This window comes from Entelurus aequoreus, linkage group LG05, assembly GCF_033978785.1.
Source record: "Entelurus aequoreus isolate RoL-2023_Sb linkage group LG05, RoL_Eaeq_v1.1, whole genome shotgun sequence".
Lineage (NCBI taxonomy): Eukaryota > Metazoa > Chordata > Actinopteri > Syngnathiformes > Syngnathidae > Entelurus > Entelurus aequoreus.
The window spans coordinates 87,668,939-87,693,551 of NC_084735.1; the positions used below are offsets into that span (position 1 = coordinate 87,668,939).

Consider the following 24,613-nt stretch of genomic DNA (forward strand, 5'->3'; position numbering starts at 1 on the left):
GTCCACCATGTCCAGACTCAAGTCCAGACCTCTGCGCTCGCTGGTTCTGACCCCGCAACGAGTCCCGGACTTCTTTGTCCCGCCTCGTGTCCTCTCCTCGGACCACCGTGGCCAACGTTTGGGTCTGACCAGTCCGGACCGGCAGCCGACACCCGAGGTTCCACTTCGCCTGCCTCGGTTTCTTCTTCCTGGCCGGGACACCGAGGACCGTGAAGACCGCTCGGACTATGACACGGACGCCACCACGCGTGCGGCCATGTCGCTGATGCACGTGGACAAGGTCGCCACCCCCTACGGCTTCTGTGCCGTGCTGGCCGCCAGTCCCTGCACGCGGCGCCGTGAGTCCCTCTTCCACCGCAACACCAGGACTGTGGTCCAACCGGGTCCTGCTGAGGACACATCTGGAGTCCCAAGCGCACCTGGAAGGTCACCTGCAGTCCGAAGCGCACCTGGAGGGTCACCTGCAGTCCGAAGCGCACCTGGAGGGTCACGTTGAGTCCGAAGCACACCTGGAGGGTCATCTGGAGTCCGAAGCGCACCTGGAGGGTCATCTGGAGTCCGAAGCGCACCTGGAGGGTCATCTGGAGTCCGAAGCGCACCTGGAGGGTCACGTTGAGTCCGAAGCACACCTGGAGGGTCACGTTGAGTCCGAAGCACGAGCACACAGACTGAACGATGTCAGCAACTTTTTATTTCAATAAAGAATATTTTAAAAGCATCAAACTTTATTTTCAATTCAATGTGAATTTTTCAGAGGATTCTTTGCTTCTTCAAAGACCGGCAGAATGTCAGCAAGGTTCTGGTTCTGGTTCCTGGCAGGTAGCCGAGTGGAACAGGTTAACCAGCTGGTGGAAACGAAGACGCACCTGCAACGGAGAGAGGCTGAAAATGCAAGCGAACTTTGCCCCGCCCCCTTTTTTTACCTGTTGGGCGCTCTTGTTTCCCAGCTGGGCGGAGACTTGGCGGAAGGTTCCGGGACTGGCTCCTTGCCGCTGGCACGCAGTCAGGATGGCGTGGTCTGCTTGGCTGAAAAACAGGAAGTCACACAGGTCCACTTCCTGTACATTGGCATGTGAGGTGTGGGCGTGGCCTCACCGGGTCCAGGTGACGAGTCTTTCTCCGTTGGCGCCCGTGCAAACATTCTTGGCAGAAACTGCCATGGGAGACGACGCCCACAATTCCTGCTGGCATTGAAGGCAACTCAGCCGGGAAACACCCTCATGAATATTCATCACATACCTTCAGGCACCGAGAGGCGGAGCTTTCTGGGGGTCCTGACGAGACAAGCTCCGCCTGGTCGCTTGTCGGCTTGTCGGTGTGGGCGGGGCACTTGGGAGGGGGAGGAGTCTCGCTTCCCCCAACTGGTCCCTTCTGATTGGTCGACACACGGCGAACAAAACCCACACGCCGGAACTCCAGATTTGGGGGGCAGCGGGGAGGGTAGCCATTTTGTTGGGCGGTTGCCGTGACAACCGGAAGACTCCTCTGGGAGGGGCCAAGAACATTAGGTGTGTGTGTGTGTGTGTGTGTGTGTGTGTGTGTGTGTGTGTGTGTGTGTGTGTGTGTGTCTTACCTGCAACCACAGAGGCATGATGTTCAAGTCCCTCTCCACTGGGGGGCGCTGCTCTGAAGTGTCACCATGACGACAGGTGGGCGGCATGACCCGCAGCACACGCTGGTACCTGAAGGCCTACACACACACACACACACCTTTACACACACCTTTACACACATGTGTGTGTGTGTGTTTACCTTGACCATGTTGTTGGGGGTGCCAGGTCTGCAGCACTGCAGGATCCTGCGTCTCACCTGAGCCACACCTTTGCCCAGCAGGTGGTCCGACACCAGCCGGGTGGGGTCACATGACCCCTCCATGTTCCTCAGACCCAGCACCAGCAAGCTGACAACACAACACTGTTCAGCACTGTGTGTGTGTGTGTGTGTGTGTGTGTGTGTGTGTGTGTGTGTGTGTGTGTGTGTGTGTGTGTGTGTGTGTGTGTGTGTGTGTACCAGTCCTCTGCTGCAGTGAAGGCAGCAGTCCTGCGGGGGCAGTAGAGAGCAGGATCCAGACTGACACCTGGCAGGAGTTGAGGGTAGAGGAAGACTGGACGCGTGGCAAAGATCCACGCCAGGTGGGCGGGCATGACGGGGAAGGAGCGCACTGACACACACACACACACGCACACACGAACACACACACACACACACACACGGTGAGTGTGGTGCCAGAAGCGGTGGGGGCATGAGGGTGGTACCTTGGCCGCGAGCATCAGGTGTGTGTGGGCGTGCTGGGCAGGTGACAGGAAGTGGGCGGAGCTCGTCCAGCAGCACCAGCGCCCCCTGCAGGTTGGATGCTCTGAAGGCGCTGCTGGGGGCGGGGCAGAGCGATGACGTCATCATCTCGCCTCTTTGCGCCAACATCTCCAACTCAAACTGGCAGACACGTCGTCATGACAACCACGTGTGCGTGTGTGTGTGTGTGTGTGTGTGTGTGTGTGTGTGTGTGTGTGTTACCAGGTAGTGTCTGGTGGTTTCAGCTTCACTCTGAAGTTGGTCCACAGGTGAAGTCAGCAGGTGGATCTGAGTCAACAATTGGACGTGCTGCACACACACACACACACACACACACACACACACACACACACACACACACACACACACACACACACACACACACACACACACACACACACACACACAGTCAGACAGTGTGTGTGTGTGTGTGTGTGTGTGTGTGTGCAGGGTACTTGGTGTCTACACTGCACCATCAGGAGGAGGAGGTCTATACAGGTGTGGGAGATACAGGTGGAGTCTGGCAGATACAGGTGGAGGTGTGGCAGATACAGGTGGAGGTGTGGCAGATACAGGTGGAAGTGTGGCAGATACAGGTGGAGGTGTGGCAGATACAGGTGGAGGTGTGGCAGATACAGGTGGAAGTGTGGCAGATACAGGGGGAGGTGTGGCAGATACAGGTGGAGGTGTGGCAGATACAGGTGGAGGTGTGGCAGATACAGGTGGAGGTGTGGCAGATACAGGTGGAAGTGTGGGAGATACAGGTGGAGGTGTGGCAGATACAGGTGGAAGTGTGGGAGATACAGGTGGAGGTGGGGCAGATACAGGTGGAGGTGTGGCTGATACAGGTGGAGGTGTGGGAGATACAGGTGGAGGTGTGGCAGATACAGGTGGAAGTGTGGCAGATACAGGTGGAGGTGTGGCAGATACAGGTGGAGGTGTGGGAGATACAGGTGGAGGTGTGGCAGATACAGGTGGAAGTGTGGCAGATACAGGTGGAGTCTGGCAGATACAGGTGGAGGTGTGGCAGATACAGGTGGAGGTGTGGCAGATACAGGTGGAAGTGTGGCAGATACAGGTGGAGGTGTGGCAGATACAGGTGGAGGTGTGGCAGATACAGGTGGAAGTGTGGCAGATACAGGGGGAGGTGTGGCAGATACAGGTGGAGGTGTGGCAGATACAGGTGGAGGTGTGGCAGATACAGGGGGAGGTGTGGCAGATACAGGTGGAGGTGTGGCAGATACAGGTGGAAGTGTGGGAGATACAGGTGGAGGTGTGGCAGATACAGGTGGAAGTGTGGGAGATACAGGTGGAGGTGGGGCAGATACAGGTGGAGGTGTGGCTGATACAGGTGGAGGTGTGGGAGATACAGGTGGAGGTGTGGGAGATACAGGTGGAGGTGTGGCAGATACAGGTGGAGGTGTGGCAGATACAGGTGGAGGTGTGGCAGATACAGGTGGAGTCTGGCAGATACAGGTGGAGGTGTGGGAGATACAGGTGGAGGTGTGGGAGATACAGGTGGAGGTGTGGCAGATACAGGTGGAAGTGTGGGAGATACAGGTGGAGGTGTGGGAGATACAGGTGGAGGTGTGGCAGATACAGGTGGAGGTGTGGGAGATACAGGTGGAAGTGTGGGAGATACAGGTGGAGGTGTGGGAGATACAGGTGGAGGTGTGGGAGATACAGGTGGAGGTGTGGCAGATACAGGTGGAGGTGTGGCAGATACAGGTGGAGGTGTGGCAGATACAGGTGGAGTCTGGCAGATACAGGTGGAGGTGTGGGAGATACAGGTGGAGGTGTGGGAGATACAGGTGGAGGTGTGGCAGATACAGGTGGAAGTGTGGGAGATACAGGTGGAGGTGTGGCAGATACAGGTGGAGGTGTGGGAGATACAGGTGGAGGTGTGGCAGATACAGGTGGAGGTGTGGGAGATACAGGTGGAAGTGTGGGAGATACAGGTGGAGGTGTGGGAGATACAGGTGGAGTCTGGCAGATACAGGTGGAGGTGTGGCAGATACAGGTGGAGGTGTGGGAGATACAGGTGGAGGTGTGGGAGATACAGGTGGAGGTGTGGCAGATACAGGTGGAGGTGTGGCAGATACAGGTGGAGGTGTGGCAGATACAGGTGGAAGTGTGGGAGATACAGGTGGAGGTGTGGCAGATACAGGTGGAAGTGTGGGAGATACAGGTGGAGGTGTGGCAGATACAGGTGGAGGTGTGGGAGATACAGGTGGAGGTGTGGCAGATACAGGTGGAAGTGTGGGAGATACAGGTGGAGGTGTGGCAGATACAGGTGGAAGTGTGGGAGATACAGGTGGAGGTGTGGCAGATACAGGTGGAGGTGTGGGAGATACAGGTGGAGGTGTGGCAGATACAGGTGGAGGTGTGGGAGATACAGGTGGAAGTGTGGGAGATACAGGTGGAGGTGTGGGAGATACAGGTGGAGTCTGGCAGATACAGGTGGAGGTGTGGCAGATACAGGTGGAGGTGTGGCAGATACAGGTGGAGGTGTGGGAGATACAGGTGGAGGTGTGGCAGATACAGGTGGAGGTGTGGCAGATACAGGTGGAGTCTGGCAGATACAGGTGGAGGTGTGGCAGATACAGGTGGAGGTGTGGGAGATACAGGTGGAGGTGTGGCAGATACAGGTGGAGGTGTGGGAGATACAGGTGGAAGTGTGGGAGATACAGGTGGAGGTGTGGGAGATACAGGTGGAGGTGTGGCAGATACAGGTGGAGTCTGGCAGATACAGGTGGAGGTGTGGCAGATACAGGTGGAGGTGTGGCAGATACAGGTGGAGGTGTGGCAGATACAGGTGGAGGTGTGGCAGATACAGGTGGAGTCTGGCAGATACAGGTGGAGGTGTGGCAGATACAGGTGGAGGTGTGGCAGATACAGGTGGAGGTGTGGGAGATACAGGTGGAGGTGTGGGAGATACAGGTGGAGTCTGGCAGATACAGGTGGAGGTGTGGCAGATACAGGTGGAGGTGTGGAAGATACAGGTGGAGGTGTGGGAGATACAGGTGGAGGTGTGGCAGATACAGGTGGAGGTGTGGCAGATACAGGTGGAGGTGTGGCAGATACAGGTGGAAGTGTGGGAGATACAGGTGGAGGTGTGGCAGATACAGGGGGAGGTGTGGCAGATACAGGGGGAGGTGTGGTGGGAGATACAGGTGGAGGTGTGGCAGATACAGGTGGAGGTGTGGCAGATACAGGTGGAGGTGTGGCAGATACAGGTGGAGGTGTGGGAGATACAGGTGGAGGTGTGGCAGATACAGGTGGAGGTGTGGCAGATACAGGTGGAGGTGTGGAAGATACAGGTGGAGGTGTGGCAGATACAGGTGGAGGTGTGGCAGATACAGGTGGAGGTGTGGCAGTTAGACAGTGTATTACAGAGGCTGGTTTGAGGAGAGGCCAGCTCGCAGAGAGACAGGAGGAAACATACTGCAACTATGGCACAGCAGTGTGTGTGTGTGTGTGTGTGTGTGTGTGTGTCGGTTTGTGTAATTGTGTGTGTGTTTGCATGTGCTTGTGTGTGTACACAGTGTGTGTGTGTACAGAGTGTGTGTGTGAGTGTGTGTACAGAGTGTGTGTGTGTACAGAGTGTGTGTGTGTATGAGTGTGTGTGTGTGTGTGTACCTGCTGCAGCTGCTGTTTCAGTCGGCTCCTGTGTTGTGTATCCAGCGTGAGTGTGTGTGCACAGTGTGTGTGTTGTGTGTCCAGCGTGAGTGTGTGTGTGTGTGTGTGTGTACCTGCTGCAGCTGCTGTTTCAGTCGGCTCCTGTGTTGTGTATCCAGCGTGAGTGTGTGTGCACAGTGTGTGTGTTGTGTGTCCAGCGTGAGTGTGTGTTGTGTGCTCCTGATGAAGGCCAGCTGCTGCTTGACTGTACGCTGCTCTCTGATTGGTCCATCCTGTGTCACATGTGCTTCTTCTGTGGACACGTGACACAGGTGTGTGTCTTCCTGTTGCTCCTCCTCCTCTTCATGAGCGTCCTCCTCCACTTCCTGTCCCCTCATGTCCTCCTTCAGCTGACAACACACACTGCACCTTAGCATGTGTGTGTGTGTGTGTGTGTGTGTGTGTGTGTGTGTCACCGTGTCAAACAGCTCCTCCATCAGTTCATTCACTTCCTTTTCTGTGCAGGAACAACATCACACTTAGTGTGTGTGTGTGAGAGTGTGTATGTGTGTGTGAGTGTACTGACTGGTGATGCGGACTGCCTTGTCGTCACGGTAATCTTCCTGGTCTGGTTCATCTACGTCAGCCAGGAAGTTGTACTCTGGGTCATCTTCATCATCACACTCCTCTGAGGACACACACATCTTCATCATCACACTCCTCTGACACACACACACACATCTTCATCATCACACTCCTCTGAGGACACACACATCTTCATCATCACACTCCTCTGACACACACACACACACACATCTTCATCATCACACTCCTCTGAGGACACACACATCTTCATCATCACACTCCTCTGACACACACACACACACACACACACACACACACAGAGTGGGCGTGTCTAACCGTCAATGTTGTTGAAGTCGGAGCTCATCAAGCTTCTCAACCAAACAGTCCACTCTCTGTCCTCGGGGGCGGAGCCACAGTCGTACATGTCAGGTGTGATGTCAGGCGCTCTAAGCTCCGCCTCCAGTTGTCCCAGCGGGACGTCACGTAGAGGACGCTTTGAGCGGGTCCGATACGCCATGAGCCCCACTTCCTCCTCTGACTGTGACAGGGGCTGACACTGGAAGTGGACAAATCATTCTTCATATCTACATGGTATCACATCATACATGGTATCACATCATACATGGTATCTCATCATGTCAAATCATACATGGTATCACATCATACATGGTATTTAATCATACATGGTATCACATCATACATGGTATTATATCATACATGGTATCACATCAAACATGGTATTATATCATACATGGTATCACATCAAACATGGTATCATATCATACATGGTATCACATCATACATGGTATTATATCATACATGGTATATCATACATGGTATCACATCATACATGGTATCTCATCATGTCAAATCATACATGGTATCACATCATTTCATATCATACATGGTATCACATCATACATGGTATCATATCATACATGCTATCTCATCATGTCATATCATACATGGTATCACATCATTTCATATCATACATGGTATCTCATCATATCATACATGGTATCACATCATACATGGTATCACATCATTTCATATCATACATGGTATCTCATCATATCATACATGGTATCACATCATACATGGTATCACATCATGCATGGTATCACATCATGCATGGTATCATATACCTAGTACTACATCATACATGGTATCACATCATGCATGGTATCATATACCTAGTACTACATCATACATGGTATCACATCATACATGGTATGATATGATACATGATATGTTACATGACATGATATGTCAAATGATGATACATGGTATCATATCATACATGGTATCACATCATACATGGTATCTCATCATGTCAAATCATACATGGTATCACATCATTTCATATCATACATGGTATCACATCATTTCATATCATACATGCTATCTCATCATGTCATATCATACATGGTATCACATCATTTCATATCATACATGGTATCTCATCATATCATACATGGTATCACATCATGCATGGTATCATATACCTAGTACTACATCATACATGGTATCACATCATACATGGTATGATATGATACATGATATGTTACATGACATGATATGTCAAATGATGATACATGGCATGATATGATACATGATAGGTTTTATGATGATACATGATGTTATGATATATCATATGGAATGATACATGTGATGTACTACATGCTATGCTGATACATAACATAATACATGATATATCATATGATATGATACATGACACAGCATATGATGTGATACATGATGTAGCATGTGGAATGATACATGTGATATATTACATGCTATGCTGATACATAATATAATACATGATATATCATATGGTATGATACATGACACAGCATATGATGTGATACATGATGTAGCATATGGAATGATACATGTGATATATTACATGCTATGCTGATACATAATATAATACATGATATATCATATGATATGATACATGACACAGCATATGATATGATACATGATATATCATATGGAATGATACATGTGATTTATTACATGCTATGCTGATACATGATATATCATATATGATACATGATATATCATATGGAATGATACATATACCATATTACATGCTTTGATATGATACATGATACATCATATGATATGATACATGATATATTATATGGTACATGTGCTATAATACATGCCATGCTGATGCATGATTTAATATGATACATGATATATCATATGATACACCTCCCACCCACTACACTCACATTATGGACAACACCTCCCACCCACTACACTCACATGATGGACAACACCTCCCACCCACTACACTCACATGATGGACAACACCTCCCACCCACTACACTCACATGATGGACAACACCTCCCACCCACTACACTCACATGATGGACAACACCTCCCACCCACTACACTCACATGATGGACAACACCTCCCACCCACTACACTCACATGATGGACAACACCTCCCACCCACTACACTCACATGATGGACAACACCGCCCACCCACTACACTCACATGATGGACAACACCTCCCACCCACTACACTCACATGATGGACAACACCTCCCACCCACTACACTCACATGATGGACAACACCTCACACCCACTACACTCACATTATGGACAACACCTCCCACCCACTACACTCACATGATGGACAACACCTCCCACCCACTACACTCACATGATGGACAACACCTCCCACCCACTACACTCACATGATGGACAACACCTCCCACTCACTACACTCACATGATGGACAACACCTCCCACCCACTACACTCACATGATGGACAACACCTCCCACCCACTACACTCACATGATGGACAACACCTCCCACCCACTACACTCACATGATGGACAACACCTCCCACCCACTACACTCACATTATGGACAACACCTCCCACCCACTACACTCACATGGACAACACCTCCCACCCACTACACTCACATGATGGACAACACCTCCCACCCACTACACTCACATTATGGACAACACCTCCCACCCACTACACTCACATGATGGACAACACCTCCCACCCACTACACTCACATGATGGACAACACCTCCCACCCACTACACTCACATGATGGACAACACCTCCCACCCACTACACTCACATGATGGACAACACCTCCCACCCACTACACTCACATGATGGACAACACCTCCCACCCACTACACTCACATGATGGACAACACCTCCCACCCACTACACTCACATGATGGACAACACCTCCCACCCACTACACTCACATGATGGACAACACCTCACACCCACTACACTCACATGATGGACAACACCTCCCACCCACTACACTCACATGATGGACAACACCTCCCACCCACTACACTCACATGATGGACAACACCTCCCACCCACTACACTCACATGATGGACAACACCTCCCACTCACTACACTCACATGATGGACAACACCTCCCACCCACTACACTCACATGATGGACAACACCTCCCACCCACTACACTCACATGATGGACAACACCTCCCACCCACTACACTCACATGATGGACAACACCTCCCACCCACTACACTCACATGATGGACAACACCTCCCACCCACTACACTCACATTATGGACAACACCTCCCACCCACTACACTCACATGATGGACAACACCTCCCACCCACTACACTCACATGATGGACAACACCTCCCACCCACTACACTCACATGATGGACAACACCTCCCACCCACTACACTCACATGATGGACAACACCTCCCACCCACTACACTCACATGATGGACAACACCTCCCACCCACTACACTCACATGATGGACAACACCTCCCACCCACTACACTCACATGATTGACAACACCTCCCACCCACTACACTCACATGATGGACAACACCTCCCACCCACTACACTCACACTATGGACAACACCTCCCACCCACTACACTCACATGATGGACAACACCGCCCACCCACTACACTCACATGATGGACAACACCTCCCACCCACTACACTCACATGATGGACAACACCTCCCACCCACTACACTCACATGATGGACAACACCTCCCACCCACTACACTCACATGATGGACAACACCTCCCACCCACTACACTCACATGATGGACAACACCTCCCACCCACTACACTCACATGATGGACAACACCTCCCACCCACTACACTCACATGATGGACAACACCTCCCACCCACTACACTCACATGATGGACAACACCTCACACCCACTACACTCACATGATGGACAACACCTCCCACCCACTACACTCACATGATGGACAACACCTCCCACCCACTACACTCACATGATGGACAACACCTCCCACCCACTACACTCACATGATGGACAACACCTCCCACTCACTACACTCACATGATGGACAACACCTCCCACCCACTACACTCACATGATGGACAACACCTCCCACCCACTACACTCACATGATGGACAACACCTCCCACCCACTACACTCACATGATGGACAACACCTCCCACCCACTACACTCACATGATGGACAACACCTCCCACCCACTACACTCACATTATGGACAACACCTCCCACCCACTACACTCACATGATGGACAACACCTCCCACCCACTACACTCACATGATGGACAACACCTCCCACCCACTACACTCACATGATGGACAACACCTCCCACCCACTACACTCACATGATGGACAACACCTCCCACCCACTACACTCACATGATGGACAACACCTCCCACCCACTACACTCACATGATGGACAACACCTCCCACCCACTACACTCACATGATTGACAACACCTCCCACCCACTACACTCACATGATGGACAACACCTCCCACCCACTACACTCACACTATGGACAACACCTCCCACCCACTACACTCACATGATGGACAACACCGCCCACCCACTACACTCACATGATGGACAACACCTCCCACCCACTACACTCACATGATGGACAACACCTCCCACCCACTACACTCACATGATGGACAACACCTCCCACCCACTACACTCACATGATGGACAACACCTCCCACCCACTACACTCACATTATGGACAACACCTCCCACCCACTACACTCACATGGACAACACCTCCCACCCACTACACTCACATGATGGACAACACCTCCCACCCACTACACTCACATTATGGACAACACCTCCCACCCACTACACTCACATGATGGACAACACCTCCCACCCACTACACTCACATGATGGACAACACCTCCCACCCACTACACTCACATGATGGACAACACCTCCCACCCACTACACTCACATGATGGACAACACCTCCCACTCACTACACTCACATGATGGACAACACCTCCCACCCACTACACTCACATGATGGACAACACCGCCCACCCACTACACTCACATGATGGACAACACCTCCCACCCACTACACTCACATTATGGACAACACCTCCCACCCACTACACTCACATGATGGACAACACCTCCCACCCACTACACTCACATTATGGACAACACCTCCCACCCACTACACTCACATGATGGACAACACCTCCCACCCACTACACTCACATGATGGACAACACCTCCCACCCACTACACTCACATTATGGACAACACCTCCCACCCACTACACTCACATGATGGACAACACCTCCCACCCACTACACTCACATTATGGACAACACCTCCCACCCACTACACTCACATGATGGACAACACCTCCCACCCACTACACTCACATTATGGACAACACCTCCCACCCACTACACTCACATGATGGACAACACCTCCCACCCACTACACTCACATGATGGACAACACCTCCCACCCACTACACTCACATGATGGACAACACCTCCCACCCACTACACTCACATGATGGACAACACCTCCCACCCACTACACTCACATGATGGACAACACCTCCCACCCACTACACTCACATGATGGACAACACCTCCCACCCACTACACTCACATGATGGACAACACCTCCCACCCACTACACTCACATGATGGACAACACCTCCCACCCACTACACTCACATGATTGACAACACCTCCCACCCACTACACTCACATGATGGACAACACCTCCCACCCACTACACTCACACTATGGACAACACCTCCCACCCACTACACTCACATGATGGACAACACCGCCCACCCACTACACTCACATGATGGACAACACCTCCCACCCACTACACTCACATGATGGACAACACCTCCCACCCACTACACTCACATGATGGACAACACCTCCCACCCACTACACTCACATGATGGACAACACCTCCCACCCACTACACTCACATGGACAACACCTCCCACCCACTACACTCACATGATGGACAACACCTCCCACCCACTACACTCACATTATGGACAACACCTCCCACCCACTACACTCACATGATGGACAACACCTCCCACCCACTACACTCACATTATGGACAACACCTCCCACCCACTACACTCACATGATGGACAACACCTCCCACCCACTACACTCACATGATGGACAACACCTCCCACCCACTACACTCACATGATGGACAACACCTCCCACCCACTACACTCACATGATGGACAACACCTCCCACCCACTACACTCACATGATGGACAACACCTCCCACCCACTACACTCACATGATGGACAACACCTCCCACCCACTACACTCACATGATGGACAACACCTCCCACCCACTACACTCACATGATGGACAACACCTCCCACCCACTACACTCACATGATTGACAACACCTCCCACCCACTACACTCACATGATGGACAACACCTCCCACCCACTACACTCACACTATGGACAACACCTCCCACCCACTACACTCACATGATGGACAACACCGCCCACCCACTACACTCACATGATGGACAACACCTCCCACCCACTACACTCACATGATGGACAACACCTCCCACCCACTACACTCACATGATGGACAACACCTCCCACCCACTACACTCACATGATGGACAACACCTCCCACCCACTACACTCACATTATGGACAACACCTCCCACCCACTACACTCACATGGACAACACCTCCCACCCACTACACTCACATGATGGACAACACCTCCCACCCACTACACTCACATGATGGACAACACCTCCCACCCACTACACTCACATGATGGACAACACCTCCCACCCACTACACTCACATGATGGACAACACCTCCCACTCACTACACTCACATGATGGACAACACCTCCCACCCACTACACTCACATGATGGACAACACCGCCCACCCACTACACTCACATGATGGACAACACCTCCCACCCACTACACTCACATTATGGACAACACCTCCCACCCACTACACTCACATGATGGACAACACCTCCCACCCACTACACTCACATTATGGACAACACCTCCCACCCACTACACTCACATGATGGACAACACCTCCCACCCACTACACTCACATGATGGACAACACCTCCCACCCACTACACTCACATGATGGACAACACCTCCCACCCACTACACTCACATGATGGACAACACCTCCCACCCACTACACTCACATTATGGACAACACCTCCCACCCACTACACTCACATGGACAACACCTCCCACCCACTACACTCACATGATGGACAACACCTCCCACCCACTACACTCACATGATGGACAACACCTCCCACCCACTACACTCACATTATGGACAACACCTCCCACCCACTACACTCACATGGACAACACCTCCCACCCACTACACTCACATGATGGACAACACCTCCCACCCACTACACTCACATTATGGACAACACCTCCCACCCACTACACTCACATGATGGACAACACCTCCCACCCACTACACTCACATGATGGACAACACCTCCCACCCACTACACTCACATGATGGACAACACCTCCCACCCACTACACTCACATGATGGACAACACCTCCCACTCACTACACTCACATGATGGACAACACCTCCCACCCACTACACTCACATGATGGACAACACCGCCCACCCACTACACTCACATGATGGACAACACCTCCCACCCACTACACTCACATTATGGACAACACCTCCCACCCACTACACTCACATGATGGACAACACCTCCCACCCACTACACTCACATTATGGACAACACCTCCCACCCACTACACTCACATGATGGACAACACCTCCCACCCACTACACTCACATGATGGACAACACCTCCCACCCACTACACTCACATGATGGACAACACCTCCCACCCACTACACTCACATGATGGACAACACCTCCCACCCACTACACTCACATTATGGACAACACCTCCCACCCACTACACTCACATGATGGACAACACCTCCCACCCACTACACTCACATTATGGACAACACCTCCCACCCACTACACTCACATGATGGACAACACCTCCCACCCACTACACTCACATGATGGACAACACCTCCCACCCACTACACTCACATGATGGACAACACCTCCCACCCACTACACTCACATGATGGACAACACCTCCCTCCCACTACACTCACATGATGGACAACACCTCCCACCCACTACACTCACATTATGGACAACACCTCCCACCCACTACACTCACATTATGGACAACACCTCCCTCCCACTACACTCACATGATGGACAACACCTCCCACCCACTACACTCACATTATGGACAACACCTCCCACCCACTACACTCACATTATGGACAACACCTCCCACCCACTACACTCACATGGACAACACCTCCCACCCACTACACTCACATGATGGACAACACCTCCCACCCACTACACTCACATGATGGACAACACCTCCCACCCACTACACTCACATGATGGACAACACCTCCCACCCACTACACTCACATGATGGACAACACCTCCCACCCACTACACTCACATGATGGACAACACCTCCCACCCACTACACTCACATGATGGACAACACCTCCCTCCCACTACACTCACATGATGGACAACACCTCCCACCCACTACACTCACATTATGGACAACACCTCCCACCCACTACACTCACATGATGGACAACACCTCCCACCCAGTACACTCACATTATGGACAACACCTCCCACCCACTACACTCACATGATGGACAACACCTCCCACCCACTACACTCACATTATGGACAACACCTCCCACCCACTACACTCACATGATGGACAACACCTCCCACCCACTACACTCACATGATGGACAACACCTCCCACCCACTACACTCACATGATGGACAACACCTCCCACTCACTACACTCACATGATGGACAACACCTCCCACCCACTACACTCACATGATGGACAACACCTCCCACCCACTACACTCACATGATGGACAACACCTCCCACCCACTACACTCACATGATGGACAACACCTCCTACCCACTACACTCACATGATGGACAACACCTCCCACCCACTACACTCACATGATGGACAACACCTCCCACCCACTACACTCACATGATGGACAACACCTCCCACCCACTACACTCACATGATGGACAACACCTCCCACCCACTACACTCACATGATGGACAACACCTCCCACCCACTACACTCACATGATGGACAACACCTCCCACCCACTACACTCACATGATGGACAACACCTCCCACCCACTACACTCACATGATGGACAACACCTCCCACCCACTACACTCACATGATGGACAACACCTCCCACCCACTACACTCACATGATGGACAACACCTCCCACCCACTACACTCACATGATGGACAACACCTCCCACCCACTACACTCACATGATGGACAACACCTCCCACCCACTACACTCACATGATGGACAACACCTCCCACCCACTACACTCACATGATGGACAACACCTCCCACTCACTACACTCACATGATGGACAACACCTCCCACTCACTACACTCACATGATGGACAACACCTCCCACCCACTACACTCACATGATGGACAACACCTCCCACCCACTACACTCACATGATGGACAACACCTCCCACCCACTACACTCACATGATGGACAACACCTCCCACCCACTACACTCACATGATGGACAACACCTCCCACCCACTACACTCACATGATGGACAACACCTCCCACCCACTACACTCACATGATGGACAACACCTCCCACCCACTACACTCACATGATGGACAACACCTCCCACCCACTACACTCACATGATGGACAACACCTCCCACCCACTACACTCACATGATGGACAACACCTCCCACCCACTACACTCACATGATGGACAACACCTCCCACCCACTACACTCACATGATGGACAACACCTCCCACCCAGTACACTCACATTATGGACAACACCTCCCACCCACTACACTCACATGATGGACAACACCTCCCACCCACTACACTCACATTATGGACAACACCTCCCACCCACTACACTCACATGATGGACAACACCTCCCACCCACTACACTCACATGATGGACAACACCTCCCACCCACTACACTCACATGATGGACAACACCTCCCACTCACTACACTCACATGATGGACAACACCTCCCACCCACTACACTCACATGATGGACAACACCTCCCACCCACTACACTCACATGATGGACAACACCTCCCACCCACTACACTCACATGATGGACAACACCTCCCACCCACTACACTCACATGATGGACAACACCTCCCACCCACTACACTCACATGATGGACAACACCTCCCACCCACTACACTCACATGATGGACAACACCTCCCACCCACTACACTCACATGATGGACAACACCTCCCACCCACTACACTCACATGATGGACAACACCTCCCACCCACTACACTCACATGATGGACAACACCTCCCACCCACTACACTCACATGATGGACAACACCTCCCACCCACTACACTCACATGATGGACAACACCTCCCACCCACTACACTCACATGATGGACAACACCTCCCACCCACTACACTCACATGATGGACAACACCTCCCACCCACTACACTCACATGATGGACAACACCTCCCACCCACTACACTCACATGATGGACAACACCTCCCACCCACTACACTCACATGATGGACAACACCTCCCACTCACTACACTCACATGATGGACAACACCTCCCACCCACTACACTCACATGATGGACAACACCTCCCACCCACTACACTCACATGATGGACAACACCTCCCACCCACTACACTCACATGATGGACAACACCTCCCACCCACTACACTCACATGATGGACAACACCTCCCACCCACTACACTCACATGATGGACAACACCTCCCACCCACTACACTCACATGATGGACAACACCTCCCACCCACTACACTCACATGATGGACAACACCTCCCACTCACTACACTCACATGATGGACAACACCTCCCACCCACTACACTCACATGATGGACAACACCTCCCACCCACTACACTCACATGATGGACAACACCTCCCACTCACTACACTTCTTCATCTGGCCAACTGTTGTGATCTTAGTTGTGGACTTGGACACAGATACACCGACTGTACCTCCTGGAGACTTTTCTTCATCTGGCCAACTGTTGTGATTGTTTCCTTTCAAATCCATGGTGGTGTTGTACAGAGCTGGAATACTCAACATTGTGGAAATGTCCAAATATTTATGGACCTAACTGTATGATACATGCTATATCATATATGATACATGATATATCATATATGATATGATACAATACATGCCATGCTGATACATGACAGGAAGCGGTACCTGGTATGGTTCCATGCACACAGCCAGCTCCTCCTCCACAGCATGAAGCTTCTCCAGGAAGGTGGTGTCCGTCACTACTTTGGGAGGCGGGGCTTTGGGGAGGCGGGGAGGAGCCATGGCAGTAGAATGGCTGCAGGGCGTGCAAGAAGCCTGAGGGAGAAGAGCAGCACTTGAGCAGGAAGTGGCCATCAAAGGTGTTCCTGGCGTTACCTTCCTGGGAGCACGCGGTCGCTGCACTGCACGTCCTGTAGGGGGCGACGCCGCGTTCTCCAAGTCGCTCTCCTGCAGGGTCTGCAACCATCCAAGTAGTGTCACCTGTCACCTGTCACATGTCACCTGAGTCTCACATCTTCTGCTGTCTCATCCTCCTCTTCCTCATCAGGACGATACTCTTCATCAGACGAGTCTTCTTCAGCCAGAGGGATGTCTGCAAACTGGTGAACCTGCCACACACATTATTATCATTGATATCAATATGATCTTCTTCCTCTATCACTCATATTAACACTGATATCAATATGATCTTCTTCCTCTATCACTCATATTAACACTGATATCAATATGATCTTCTTCTCCTATCACTCATATTATCAATCAATCAATCAATTCCTTTATTGTCATTGTCATAATAACACTTAAGTCATACATGTCAACGAGATTTTGTTAACATCATTAACACTGATATCAATCTGATCTTCTTCCTCTATCACTCACATTAACATCATTAACACTTCTTCTATCACTCATATTAGCATCATTAACACTGATATCAATCTGATCTTCTTCCTCTATCACTCACATTAACATCATTAACACTTCTTCTATCACTCATATTAGCATCATTAACACTGATATCAATATGATCTTCTTCCTCTATCACTCATATTAACACTGATATCAATATGATCTTCTTCTCCTATCACTCATATTAACATCATTAACACTGATATCAATATGATCTTCTTCCTCTATCACTCATATTAACACTGATATCAATATGATCTTCTTCTCCTATCACTCATATTAACATCATTAACACTGATATCAATATGATCTTCTTCCTCTATCACTCATATTAACACTGATATCAATATGATCTTCTTCTCCTATCACTCATATTAACATCATTAACACTGATATCAATATGATCTTCCTCTATCACTCATATTAACATCATTAACACTTCTTATATCACTCATATTAACACTGATATCAATATGATCTTCTTCTCCTATCACTCATATTAACATCATTAACACTGATATCAATATGATCTTCTTCCTCTATCACTCATATTAACATCATTAACACTTCTTCTATCACTCATATTAGCATCATTAACACTGATATCAATATGATCTGCTTCTCCTATAACTCACATTAACATCATTAACACTGATATCAATATGATCTTCTTCTATCACTCATATTAACATCATTAACACTGATATCAATATGATCTTCTTCCTCTATCACTCATATTAGCATCATTAACACTGATATCAATATGATCTTCTATCACTCATATTAACATCATTAACACTGATATCAATATGATCTTCTTCCATCACTCATATTAACACTGATATCAATATTATCTTCTTCCTCTATCACTCATATTAACATCATTAACACTGATATCAATATGATCTTCTTCTCCTATCACTCATATTAACATCATTAACACTGATATCAATATGATCTTCTTCTCCTATCACTCATATTAACATAATTAACACTGATATCAATATGATCTTCTCCTATCACTCATATTAACATCACTAACACTGATATCAATATGATCTTCTTCTTCTACCTTGTAAACATCGCTGCTCTTCTTGATGGGAGACATGTTCCATGTCGGGATCACCTGGCAGGAAGTGAGCAGGGCGGACAGGAAGTGAGTAGATTGGACAGGAAGTGAGCAGATTGGACAGGCAGTGAGCTTGGCGGACAGGAAGTGAGCAGGGTGGACAGGAAGTGAGTAGATTGCACAGGAAGTGAGCTTGGCAGACAGGAAGTGAGCATGACGGACAGGAAGTGAGCATGGCGGACAGGAAGTGAGCATGGCAGACAGGCAGTGAGCATGGCAGACAGGAAGTGAGCATGACGGAAGGGATGTTAGCAGGGTGGACAGGAAGTGAGTAGATTGGACAGGAAGTGAGCTTGGCAGACAGGAAGTGAGCATGACAGACAGGAAGTGAGGATGACAGACAGGAAGTGAGCATGGCGGACAGGAAGTGAGCATGGCAGACAGGAAGTGAGCATGGCGGACAGGAAGTGAGCATGACGGACAGGGAGTGAGCATGGCGGACAGGAAGTGAGCATGACAGACAGGAAGTGAGCATGACGGACAGGAAGTGAGCATGACAGACAGGAAGTGAGCATGGCGAACAAGGTGAAGGCCATGGAAATCAGGTGAAGTCTCACCACGCCTTTTTCCACCACTTCTTTCAGCTTGGATCGAGTCATTGTGGGCTCCTGACAAGCAGAAGAAGGTTCTAGTAGCAAGAAACATCAGACAACACCAACATTCACTCACAAATGGCGGCACGGCCTCCGTCTCGTTGATGGCAGCTTTCATCATGGCCACCACATGTTCATTGGTGATCACCTCCTGAGGTTAAAGGTCAATGTCAACACCAGTCAACTCACATGACAGTATCACATGACAGTATGGAGGACACACATGACAGTGTGGAGGACACACATGACAGTATGGAGGACACACATGACAGTGTGGAGGACACACATGACAGTATGGAGGACACACATGGCAGTATGGAGGACACACATGACAGTATGGAGGACACACATGACAGTGTGGAGGACACACATGACAGTGTGGAGGACACACATGACAGTATGGAGGACACACATGGCAGTATGGAGGACACACATGACAGTGTGGAGGACACACATGACAGTATGGAGGACACACATGACAGTATGGAGGACACACATGACAGTATGGAGGACACACATGACAGTATGGAGGACACACATGACAGTGTGGAGGACACACATGACAGTATGGAGGACACACATGACAGTATGGAGGACACACATGGCAGTATGGAGGACACACATGACAGTGTGGAGGACACACATGACAGTATGGAGGACACACATGACAGTATGGAGGACACACATGACAGTATGGAGGACACACATGACAGTATGGAGGACACACATGACAGTATGGAGGACACACATGACAGTATGGAGGACACACATGACAGTATGGAGGACACACATGACAGTGTGGAGGACACACATGACAGTGTGGAGGACACACATGACAGTATGGAGGACACACATGACAGTATGGAGGACACACATGACAGTGTGGAGGACACACATGACAGTGTGGAGGACACACATGACAGTATGGAGGACACACATGACAGTGTGGAGGACACACATGACAGTATGGAGGACACACATGACAGTATGGAGGACACACATGACAGTATGGAGGACACACATGGCAGTATGGAGGACACACATGACAGTATGGAGGACACACATGACAGTATGGAGGACACACATGACAGTGTGGAGGACACACATGACAGTATGGAGGACACACATGACAGTATGGAGGACACACATGACAGTGTGGAGGACACACATGACAGTGTGGAGGACACACATGACAGTATGGAGGACACACATGACAGTGTGGAGGACACACATGACAGTATGGAGGACACACATGACAGTATGGAGGACACACATGACAGTATGGAGGACACACATGACAGTGTGGAGGACACACATGACAGTATGGAGGACACACATGACAGTATGGAGGACACACATGACAGTGTGGAGGACACACATGACAGTATGGAGGACACACATGACAGTATGGAGGACACACATGACAGTATGGAGGACACACATGACAGTGTGGAGGACACACATGACAGTATGGAGGACACACATGGCAGTGTGGAGGACACACATGACAGTATGGAGGACACACATGACAGTATGGAGGACACACATGACAGTATGGAAGACACACATGACAGTATGGAGGACACACATGACAGTGTGGAGGACACACATGACAGTGTGGAGGACACACATGACAGTATGGAGGACACACATGACAGTGTGGAGGACACACATGACAGTATCACATGACAGTATGGAGGACACACATGACAGTATGGAAGACACACATGACAGTATCACATGACAGTATGGAGGACACACATGACAGTATGGAGGACACACATGACAGTATGGAGGACACACATGACAGTGTGGAGGACACACATGACAGTGTGGAGGACACACATGACAGTATGGAGGACACACATGACACTGTGGAGGACACACTTGACAGTGTGGACACACATGACAGTGTGGAGGACACACATGACAGTGTGGAGGACACACATGACAGTATGGAGGACACACATGACACTGTGGAGGACACACTTGACAGTGTGGACACACATGACAGTGTGGAGGACACACATGACAGTGTGGAGGACACACATGACAGTATGGAGGACACACATGACAGTGTGGACACACATGACAGTGTGGAGGACACACATGACAGTGTGGAGGACACACATGACAGTGTGGAGGACACACATGACAGTATGGAGGACACACATGACAGTGTGGAGGACACACATGACAGTATGGAGGACACACATGACAGTATGGAGGACACACATGACAGTATGGAGGACACACATGACAGTGTGGATGACACACATGACAGTGTGGAGGACACACATGACAGTATGGAGGACACACATGACAGTATGGAGGACACACATGACAGTATGGAGGACACACATGACAGTGTGGAGGACACACATGACAGTATGGAGGACACACATGACAGTATGGAGGACACACATGACAGTGTGGAGGACACACATGACAGTATGGAGGACACACATGACAGTATGGAGGACACACATGACAGTATGGAGGACACACATGACAGTGTGGAGGACACACATGACAGTATGGAGGACACACATGACAGTATGGAGGACACACACTCACATGGATGATGTTGCGCACGTTGACGCTGGTCAGGTTGTGTTGTTTAGATGTGCTCTCCAGTGATTGGTCGAGCTGGCTGTCAATCATCTGTCCTCCCGCCTCCTCCTTGTTCTCATCACCTTGTCCCATTTGAGTCTTCCGTCTCCTCCTGGCCGCTCTCCTCCTGACACCCTGAGCGTGTTGCTCGTCTGAAACGTCAAAAAGCAGCGGCCAATCAGGCGACAAGACGGAGTCGTCCTGGCGACAGTTAGTGGGCGTTACCCGTGGTGATGACCAGGTTGGATTCCGGGGCGTCGTCTTCATCCAGCGAGCATTCGTCCCCGCCGAGCCGGCGCTGACAGGACGTTCCTACTTTCAGGCGTTTGGCGGCGCCCGTGGTCATGATGGTGGGTCATGTGACCTAACGCTGCCTTCCAGTTACCTCCAGAGGTGGAAGTCGGCGCTGGGAAATGACGTCACATCTGAGTTGGGAGCGTTCTAGTTACCATTTATTTTTGCGCTTGCCTAGTGTGAATATAAACAACTTCTATGGAGTCTTCCTACACTACAGTGACGTCACCATTGCCTAGTGTGAATATAAACAACTTTTATGGAGTCTTCCTACACTACAGTGACGTCACCATTGCCTAGTGTGAATATAAACAACTTCTACACTACAGTGACGTCACCATTGCCTAGTGTGAATATAAACAACTTCTACACTACAGTGACGTCACCATTGCCTAGTGTGAATATATATAAACAACTTCTACACTACAGTGACGTCACCATGGCTGAGCTACTGCTAATAAGGGATGTAATGGAAGCGGACATCATTGTTTACCAGTACAAACGGAACGCAGCAATACTATCAGTAGTATTTCATTAAGCTTGCTAGACACGCACACTACTTGTTTTATTACGTTAAAGTTGATCCCTTTCTCAACCTAGCATTAGATAGCATTTAGCACGGCGAGCTAACGGCTAGCGTCCTCACGTGCACGCGCACAGCACGTGAGTTAGCAGACGTCATCAAGCAGATATTAACGAGGTGATATTGAGTTATTAAAATGAGTTTCATTGAAGAAAAGTGTGTACTTGTCGTCCACAAGGAACATCTTCTTCATCAACATCTGTTGACTTTCTTCTTCTTCTCTTCTTCTTCTTCTTCTTCTTCTTCTACTTCTTCTGCTTGCGTGTTCACATGCTGCCCCCTGCTGGAAGGACGTCATCTAAAGAGATAGTGTTACATTTCCTGCTTAAGTACGACGTTTAAAATAAAAGTTCCTAGCTGAATAAAAGACGACGACGATACTGA

General features: G+C 50.1%; 2 protein-coding genes across 2 annotated transcripts; one reads left to right on the top strand and one right to left on the bottom strand.

The window, feature by feature from the left end:
- LOC133651231 (C2 calcium-dependent domain-containing protein 4C-like) lies at window positions 1-713 on the top strand. The gene has a single exon (XM_062049269.1). It carries the CDS (start codon window positions 8-10, stop codon window positions 494-496), a length of 489 nt encoding a protein of 162 aa, XP_061905253.1. The 5' UTR covers window positions 1-7; the 3' UTR covers window positions 497-713.
- Window positions 680-24,523, bottom strand: LOC133649990 (GON-4-like protein). Its single transcript, XM_062046705.1, has 22 exons — window positions 24,394-24,523; window positions 23,578-23,758; window positions 23,317-23,504; window positions 20,816-20,890; window positions 20,704-20,754; window positions 20,090-20,143; window positions 18,621-18,716; window positions 18,484-18,564; window positions 18,274-18,423; window positions 6,832-7,051; window positions 6,497-6,598; window positions 6,387-6,427; window positions 5,958-6,320; window positions 2,515-2,601; window positions 2,256-2,433; window positions 2,011-2,161; window positions 1,753-1,900; window positions 1,574-1,690; window positions 1,240-1,485; window positions 1,096-1,184; window positions 924-1,026; window positions 680-866 (listed from the first exon to the last, which is right to left on the bottom strand). Exons 2-22 carry the CDS (start codon window positions 23,696-23,698, stop codon window positions 789-791), a joined length of 2,739 nt encoding a protein of 912 aa, XP_061902689.1. The 5' UTR covers window positions 23,699-23,758; window positions 24,394-24,523; the 3' UTR covers window positions 680-788.
- Window positions 24,524-24,613: the final 90 nt, after the last annotated feature.